This window comes from Sinocyclocheilus rhinocerous, unplaced genomic scaffold, assembly GCF_001515625.1.
Source record: "Sinocyclocheilus rhinocerous isolate Xijiao unplaced genomic scaffold, SAMN03320098_v1.1 scaffold662, whole genome shotgun sequence".
NCBI lineage: Eukaryota > Metazoa > Chordata > Actinopteri > Cypriniformes > Cyprinidae > Sinocyclocheilus > Sinocyclocheilus rhinocerous.
In genome coordinates, this window is record NW_015639782.1 from 2951254 (window position 1) to 2961344 (window position 10091).

At 36.2% G+C, this 10091-nt stretch overlaps 1 protein-coding gene across 8 annotated transcripts in view; it reads right to left on the minus strand.

Moving 5' to 3' along the window:
- LOC107751999 (disks large homolog 3-like) overlaps positions 1-10091 on the minus strand; it is a 75659-nt gene that overhangs the window by 23031 nt on the left and 42537 nt on the right. For all 8 annotated transcript variants that reach the window (XM_016567827.1, XM_016567823.1, XM_016567826.1 and 5 more), the window contains 2 exons: positions 6888-7044; positions 5719-5821 (listed from right to left, as the gene is read on the minus strand). In XM_016567827.1, coding sequence (XP_016423313.1) covers positions 5719-5821; positions 6888-7044 — 260 coding nt within the window. The remainder of the gene's footprint in view (positions 1-5718; positions 5822-6887; positions 7045-10091) is intronic.

Consider the following 10091-nt stretch of genomic DNA (forward strand, 5'->3'; position numbering starts at 1 on the left):
TGGAATAGCTTTTCGATTCCCAACCCTCATACTAAATGATTTCATTCTTGCATGCAAAAAGACCTGTATGGTGACTATGGGGCTATGTAAAATATTTTTTGCAACTTACTAGGTTTATCATTTGTAATTTTTTCCCCGATAATGTCGATAATCGTCTGTTGACATCGACATCGCGATACTTAAGAGACATCGTCGATATACGATAATATTGTCATATCGCCTAGCCCTAGTATGTACCACAAACAGATTTTCTTTACGGAATTCTGATTTTATCTGATTTCAGAATTAATGAGTAATGTGTAGCATCTCACAATTCCATATAGAAAAACATTTATTATAATTATATTTATTATAATAATGTACAGTATGAAAAAAAATGCATATTCATTTTATGATTTGCTAAAGACTAAAGAGTGTTATTACATTATACATTTTTGAAGATTACCTTTTAAGTGAGCATTATATGACAGCAAAGTCAATCTCATAAAAATATGAAGAACAACACATGCACAACTAAACATGCATTACTGGTCAATATACAACCAACATTCATAAATAAATAAAAAAAATTATATCAGCCAGTAGCCAGTATAGTTAAGACATACTAGCCATCCCTAAAAAAATAACATATAATAGATATATTACACATCCCTAGAAAATAAAAATAATATTCCATCTCCAACTTCATGAAACATTTATTTTATTATGCCAAAAACATTTAAAAATTAATGCAAGTGTGACTGTTGTAATTTTTTCACACATCTTGAGAGTTGAGACCAAGTGGCTTTTTAAAAATTTTTTTTTTAGGGTTTTCTTCCTTATTTTGGTGTCCAAATTCTTTCATTTTTATTTAGGCTATTTATTTAACATGGAGCTATAACAGCTATTTTGCAAACAAACAAGTTTTGATTGCTCTTAAGTGTTCCAGTGCATTATTATGTATCGATTAGATATATATAAAAAAAAAAGACACAAATTGAAGTAGCGACAAATCTTTTTTTTTTTCTGTATCATGACGTACATTCAAGTTAATTGAATTATCGAAAAGAAAAACAAATGCAGACTGGGGACATGATTTTACTCATTGGTTGTTGATTGGATGGAGGCAGATCTGAATGAGAGCTTACAGTTGATTGTAAGAAAGGGGTGGCATTTAAGTGGACAAAATGATTGGAGAAGTCTGTCATTTTACTGGCAGATTGATTTATGATATTCTTTAAAAAGTTCAAGGTCAAAAAAAATTTAAATTCACAATAGGTTCATAAAATGAAATCAGAAAATATATAGGGTAAATTTCCTTTTAATGGTTTAAAATATTTAGGCCCGGTTTCATAGACAGGGCTTACCCTAAGCCAGGATTAGGCCATAGTTCAATTAGGACATTTAAGTAATTTTTATAAACGTGCCTTAGAAAAAAAACATTACTGGTGTGGTGTGCATCTTGAGACAAAACAAAGGCACTGATATATTTTAAGATCATTACTGGTGTTGCATCTTGAGACAAAACAAAGGCACTGATATATTTTAAGATCAGTAAATGCAAGTTTCTTTCATTTGAAACAGCTCAGACTTACATTTTAGTCTAGGACTAGGCTTAAGCCTTGTCTGTGAAACCGGGGGATAATGTCTCATGTCCATTTTTGTGGAATGCAAGGCCAAATAAGAGAATGTGTTGTAAACATTTGTCCCTGCTAGACACAAATGCTTCACAGTTCAAGTTCAATCACTGTCCCCTAAGTTAATGTATGACATGAGGAGTTCAAATTTTAACAGAAGCCAGTCTACAAATAGACTCTGTCCCTTTCTCTCACACACACACACAAAGTAAGATGTGTACTATGTCTCTCATAGTGCTGGTTCCCACCTAATTCAATGAGCTATTCTGGCACAAATTAATGTGTCACTTCTATTTCAATGTAGACGTAAGAGCCCTTGGGAGGGAGAGGCAGGCCATTTATACTCCAGGAGCATCTGACTAAGAAGGAATATGGGGGAGAGCGTGCTGAAACAGATAACTTGCACTGCAACATTCCTGTCATTGCTCACATAGACACTAGTGCTGTGTTCGATATATAGACTGTATAAAAACATGGACGTAGTGTCCATGATGTCACCGTAGATTTCCGAAGAGCGTTTTTGAAGCTCAAAATTGGGCGGAGGCGGCCGTCGCCATCTTGGCAGCGCGCAACGTGATCTTTTTGAGTGACTGAACGCGTGTGCGTTAGATACAGTGAAGACAGCGCATTACTCTTCTAATTTTAATTTTTTTTAATGTAGAAAGTGTGTTCATTTGTGCAATGATAACCTACCAGCAATGTAAATATGATTTTTTAATATATTAGAATGAGTACATTACAATATAAATTTATTAGAATGAGTACATTATTATTTATGGGCTTAAAAACAAGATGCAAACAATCAGAATATTGTACCTGGTGGGGAGTGCCCAATGTAAACATGAAACATATGCCATTACCTATATTGTACTGTGGTAGAGTTATGGAGGCCCTTCATAATGCAGAGGTCAACTGCCTGCTCTGCCAATAGTTAGAAATGGCCCTATAGTATGCCGTGTTTAATAAACAGCTGTTTTACTTTAATTCTGCTAAGGTGAAATTCAGTACAGTCCTGTATCGTGATACGCATCGTATCATGACATTGCTGTGATACACAGCCCTAATAGACACCAGAGAATAAACTATGCACTGACATACTAAATATTAGTTAAAGTGGCTATTAATGCCCTTCAAATCTTGTCAAGGACTATAATTGATTTCCTATCCTCTGGGCCAGTCAAATGTATCATCCAAGTTTTCTGATTGGTGTTTACAGCTAGTTAACACAATCTTTGACACATATTGTTGGTGTAGAGAAATTATTTGAACATGTCAAATCATAATAGGCAGCAGCGACACATTTAACATAAATATATAACATATAAACAATACTACGAAGTTTTCGTGTTGTAGTTTCCACTGAACTACAAAACAACAGCAACGTTTAACATTTCTTTAGGTAAAGTGACTTCCTGAATGGGCCCTTTCCTGCACCTGTCCTCCTGATCTCTGTAGGAAGCTCTATATAATAACGCATTGAACAAACATGACGGCGAAGCGTAAGGCCTCAAAGTGCAAATATCCCGGATCATTATGACAGTACTGAAGTTTAGTTCAAAGGTGAACTACCCTACTCTTCATACTGAATGAAAGCACCATATTGCTTATGAGAATATAAAATATGAAGCACTAAATGACTTGCTGCTGTGTTTTGTCGTGTTTATGGTTTGAATATAAAACATTTCTGGCAAATCCTCGAGCAAACAGTTTAACTTACCTGTGTCGCTCAGCAACACAAACCTTCCCTGATAAAACATTCTAGGCTAGAAACAAGCTTCACGACGTCATGCCAACGGCCGAGCAGCTTAATAAGTTGTTTTCATTATTTTTCATTAATCATAAAACGCACTACACTATGGTGAACATGTAACTGGAGCCAACAGAAATCCATCGTGAACAAACAGCGACGTTTTCCTTTTCAGCACAGCATATTGAAGCACATAAAGCAACTCTACTGTCAGTTTAACGTATAATAAAACCACATTGTGTTTTCCATACTTCACACAGATATTTCCTGAAAATACTCTATGCATATGAGCTGAGGTGATCTTACCCGGCGGCGGCTAAAGTGCTGTGTTCAGCTCAACCTCTCGTTGTCCAGCTCACTCGAAAACATTTCAGGTAACTTAACGTAAGAAAAAACGAGTCAAACAAAAGAGAATAAACTAGCGAATGCTGCACATCGGCGTGAAGAGGTAAATGCCGTTTTCATTAGTTTCGAATCGACACGAAAGGTAAATAAATAGTAAAGAGTTTAATGAAAATGTGTCGGTCTGTCCTGCTTCGCTCCTCCCATTCCAACAGCGGCACCTTCTTCTTTGAAACCGAGTTTCACTCACGCTCGAGACGCGGGATTTCAACCCGTCCCGCTCACGCGACCAGCGCGCGCTTATTCCATATCTCCTGTCAGAGGCACTCTCATAGTGATCCAGCAGATGAAACCTAACCCGGACCCAAAAATACGCTTTCAAACGGTAAAGTCAGACTGTTCCTTCACTCTGTGGATTTTAGTCCATTTAGTTATTTCCCCCTCTTTTTTTCTCTTAGGTTGATCCCTCCCACTAGTTTCATCCCAGTACTTTCATTCAAGCGTGAACTTGGGAAGTCCGACTCGATTCATTGAATCGGTTCGTTTGAACAGTTCATTTCAAAGAACCGGATTCAGTGATTCTTTTACGTCATCGCACGACCGCTGACACCCGGTGTGGCACACTAAAACGTACCGATCAAGCCGCCACACATTTCCAAATAGTTTCGTTAGTAAAGATGTTTACTGTAATTTTCCAAAATCCAAGACTCCTAGTTCAGTTTGTTACAGCCATGATTCATCTTATAAAAAATAAGTATCGCTTTTTATTTCTCCTCTTTCCTACTACTTGTTTCACTTCTGTTTCAGTTTTTTTACAACCATTTCTTACTATGTGTCAGTAAGTTGTTGTTATTTTAGCATGTGTGTTTGGCTCAGTGTTATTTTTTTAGGATTACTGATAAACTAATGTAGTTTGATTTGTATTAGTTATCTATTTTAGTTTTAGTTACAGTTGTAGTAATGTTGTCATTTTATTCGTTTTTTATTATGTCTATATAGGTTTTTTATTAAGTTTTAGTTTTATTTAATTTGAGTTATTTCAGTACTTCAACATACAAAATGGAAATGAAATAATATATATATACTGAATGTATTTATATATATATATATATATATGTACATGTATATGTTGCAAAAGAGAAGGTCCGCACACATCCAAAAACGTATTTTAAATGCTAAATTTAAATTTAAATGTTTTAGTTTTGAAGTGTTGTTGTATGCATTTGTCATTTTTATTTAATTTATTTTATTTTATTAAATGTGTATATATATAGTATTTATAGAGTTTTAGCTTTTAGTTTTAATTACTTTTTCTTATTTGTAAGTCGCTTTGGATAAAAGCGTCTGCTAAATGACTAAAAGTAAAAGTAAAGTAAAAGTAAAAAGATATGTAGAATCTAAATATCATTTGCTGCAATTAATTGCTTATTGTGAACCGGTTCAAATGATTCTTTAAAACGTTTCGACTCAAATAAGGATTCATTCCAGTGAATTCAGTGAAACTTCAATGCCAGTCATGCTATTTATCCATACATAGTTGTGGATAAAGTTGTATTATTGAACACTTCACTGAGCAGAGTATGTCAAACAAAAATCTACCCCCTAAAAAAGCCAACCAATCATCAGTCACTGGGTGAGGCTAAAGTAGTTCACCTTTCTTAAAGGAACATGCAGTAGTATGCCACTGTGATGGAGTGATTACAGAAGAAGGCAAGACACAACAGGCACACATGGGTGTGTGAAGAGAGCGAGAGTAGTTTGGGGTCTTGATGCAATAATCCCACATAATATTTCTAAGTACAAAGGTGATCTTTTCTTAGAATCACAGTTTAAATGATTTAATTGGTTGCTCTTAAATGAATCATTGCATATTTTAAGACCCTATAAAAAGCTAACTTGCATGCATCAGCTCAAATCTCTTCTCATTGCTAATCTTATGCATTGTCCTCTAGGGAGCACAATTTCTTTTGCAGTGACAAACATCATGGATACACACTGAAAGAGCCACTCTACCTTCTGGTCTGTACTGGGCAATGATGGTCACTGTCTGTCCAGCCCTCTTCAGTGCAGCAGCAGCTTGCTCATGGGTAGCATTGCGCAGGTTTACACCATTCACCTGGGACAATACCATGGTAACAGATTAAAACAACAACCCCCACACACTCACGCAAATCACATGACGTAATGTCAGCTCTTAAGACTTCATACCAATTTAAAGAGCAGATTGTATTAGGAATCATAAAAAAACAAATCCATATAATATACACTAAAGAATATATGAAGAGTTTGGTTCCAAAACGCTATAAACCCATTTTGATTAATTTGAGTAAAAATGTGTTTTCTTTACCAAGAAAGTGGCAAGATGAAAACCACTATTTTCTGTTTAAAACTTTCACATAGCATCTTTAGGTTATAATATTACAACAATAAAAGAAAATGTCATCATGAACAACATCACATTAAACCACAGAAATTCCGAAATGACATTTCCCTTATGCCTAGTTCACACTGCACGATTTTCAAAGACGTCGCCTCACTGTTGGTTTCACACTGAATTCGGGGTCAGTACGATTTTTTAAAAGAAATTAATACTTTTATTCAGCAAGGATGCATTTTATTGATTGAAATTGGGAGTAAATCAATACAGTTTTTTCTATTCATCAACGAATCCTGAAAAAAAATGCATTATGATTTCCATAAAAATATTAAGCAACACAGCTGTTTTCAACATTGATAATAACAAATGTTTCTTTAAACGGCAAATCAGCATATTAGAATCTGATACATTTCTGAAGGAGCATGTGACACTTAAGACTGGAATAGTGACTGCTGAAAATTCAGCTTTGCCATCTCAGGAATAAATTACATTTTATAAAATATATTAAAATTAAAAATGCTTATTTTGAATTGTAATAATATTTCACAATATTTCTGTTTTTACTGTACGTTTGAATAAATAAATGCAGCCTTAGTGAACATAAGACTATGGAAGCTTGTTTCCGCCATGGGATAAAAAAAAAAAGTTGGAACTGGGAGATAAAACATTGCATTTAGCCTTTTAATTTTTTTTATTCCATGGTGGAAACTGGCTTCCATATAAGACATTTTACAAGACAATTCTTGTCATTTTAATGCTGTCCATCTTCACTATTTGAACTTGAGTGTCACGGACAGTTACTGACCGACAGGATGCGGTCTCCTCTCCTCAGCTCTCCGCTCAGGTCGGCTGGCCCACCTGCCAAGATGAAAGACACGAAGATGCCCTCTCCATCCTCACCGCCCACAATGTTGAATCCCAAACCTGTGGAACCCTTGTGCAGCAGGATCTTCCGCGGCTCCCTGCCAAGCAGAACGACAGTGTTAAAGATCACGATGGACTCGGACCACCACAGCAGCAGGGAGAGGATGAAAGACAGACATATATTTGCAATAAAAAAAGAAATACAGTGGAAAAACCACATTTAGAAGTTTGAGAGTGGGATGGTTTTTAGACATGTTTCAAAAATATTCACAAAGCTTCATTCATCCCAGACTGCAGCACAAAAGAATGAGAATTCAGAGGGCAAAGGAACAATAATAATGTTTCAGTAAATTATTATTTTGCATTTCGTTTTCCCCTTGTCGTTTACAGAGAGAGGAAATCGAGATGAACAGATTAATGAGAATACACAACGCCCTAGTCACGACTAAAGGAGACTGCCAAACTTTCATCCACAACAAAGCTAAACAGCAAGTGTTCCAGATTTGTTCCAGAAATGAGCGCTAACACATACACACCGATAGCTAACACAGTTTCTCACTCGGCACAAAACGCATTCACACATTGAGCTCATCCCTGCCTCGTGCAGAACTGCAGTACTGTTTTAGCAGCTGTGATTCATCTGCAGGCAAAGAGGCATTCCAGACTACCCAGATCTGGCACACCAGAAACACTCGACTACATTCAGGGGACATCAAAAACCTTTTCGAATGTACTGCAGAATAACACTCAAAAACCAGTTCCCAAAAATGCAACACACATCCACATTTGTAGTGACAGCTCCCAGCTTTCAGCAGTGCAGCACGCATGTTTCTCATTAGAATTCTGCACTACCACAGAACTCGCTGGCTCTCGACATGAGCCATTCCATCTCCATTGCCCATGGTGCAGCTTTATGATGCTGAAAACAGCACTTTTATGTGAGTGAAGTTATGCTTTTAGGAAGTGTTTTGTCCATATATGAAACATACACAATGAACATACAAACTGAATGTGGTGTACTGGAGTGTGAATCAATTTACTGAGAACCTTATGTCCATAAATTTAATGAAAGTGGTAAATCACCTTTTTTTTTTTTTTTTTACCTGTTTATTACATGACACACTAAAACCATGGCCTGCCCAACAGCTCCCTGCCTTTTTCCTCTCTGATGGGTCTCTAGTACACAAAGTTATTTTTTACTTCCTCTCTATTGCAGCCTATCCTTCTGTAAGTTGACAAATTGCTCACACACACTCATTTTGAACATGTGCTAAACAACTGTGGTTGATTAACTGGAAATACTGGAACAAGAATGAATTTTGTTTGGTTAGCCTGTTTTGAGCATGCAGTGTAGAGGTTGATACTGTACTTTATAATTAAAGGGGTCATATGATGCGATTTCAAATTTTCATTTCTCTTTGGAGTGTTACAAGCTCTTGGTGCATAAAGAAGATCTGTAAAGTTGCAAAGATTAAAGTCTCAAATTCAAAGAGATATTCTTTATAAAAGTTAAAGGGATAGTTCACCCAAAAATGAAAATTTGATGTTTATCTGCTTACCCCCCAGGGCATCCAAGATGTAGGGGACTTTGTTTCTTCAGTAGAACACAAACAAAGATTTTTTAACTCAAACCGTTGCAGTCTGTCAGTCATATAATGCAAGTGGATGGGAATCACGGCTTTGAGAGTTTTTTACCTCTGATGCACTGCAATGTCTGAACTGTCCTGAGTGCATCCTGAGCGTGTTCAACAGCCGGCGCCTGACGCGTCTTCTTCTTTTTCTTGCTTTATGGCGGATCGCAGACTTATAAGTGCATTACCGCCACCTATCTCTCAAGACTGATGAGCTTTGTAAAAATCGACGCGGGGCATAGAGGAAAAACAATAATGTACAGTATGTGGAAAATAATGTGTTTTTTTAACCTTAAACCGCATAAACACATTTCATTACACCAAATACACAAAATAATGTTCTTTTTAGCAACATCATATGACCCCTTTAAACCTGTTAAAACCCTGAAGATACCAGACTGGGTTGTGAATAATTCACAACTGAAAATGTTTGCTCCCTTTTAGCTCAAGAATTTCCACAGAAAACTGAATTGAAATGACAGGAGTATAAATTTAAATGCAACTGGCAATGGGTTCAAAAGTGTTGTACCACTCTACCATCAGGGATACAAACTTTCAAAAAACTTTCAAACAAAACTTTGTCAAGCCAATATTTAATTTTCACAAAACATTGATAATGACAATAAATAAATGAATAAATAAATTCCATGTTGCAATTCCATATTTGCTTCCTCAATTTCAATTTATTTAATTTCTGAATGGCACACAACCTGGATTCCAAATGCTTTGTTTATTAAACACTAAGATCAAGTTGATTAAATAATAATCAGAAGTATTAAAATGAATTAAAACAGAGGCATATGAAAATGATTTTATGTTAACTGCATTAGTTAAAGGCAATTATTATTAATATCTATATCAAACACTTATTAGGTCTAGTAATAAATGTACTTTTTGTACTAAATTAAGTGAATATATGCTTTTATTAAAAATATGTGCTGGGAGATTAGTACTAAGAATTTATTTAAAATTTAAAATCATACCAAAGCAAATAAAGAAATGAACAGTGAATATGTTGCTATTGCAGAGCTGTACAAGTCACAGCTTTCTGGTACACAACAAGATAAAGCAGTTATCAGATGCAAACATTCACTCACTCACTCAAACCATTACCTGGACCTACTGTACCTGTTCATGAGGGTGATGCTTGTCCTGCCTCGTCTCTCTACATTGGACTTTACCATTGGCAAGGAAGACGAGATGTTAACAGTAAACATGGTGCCTGCCGCTAACTACCCGTTAGGGCTATGAAGAATATTATCCCAGGACTCTCCAGCGCCATATTGGAGAATATCCGCTGAACGCAAGCAGCGTACGCTCTTCTGTGTCAGCCGAGCTGCACGGATGTGCTGTTTTCGTTCAAATCAAAGCGCAAATACACGTAGAAAACGTATCCTTGTGGCGCGGCTGACACAGAATAGTGTACGCTGCTTGCGTTCAGCGGATATTCTCCAAAATGGCATTACAGTGATGCGGAGAGGCACAGAGGAGACGAATTGTTGAATAAAGTCGTT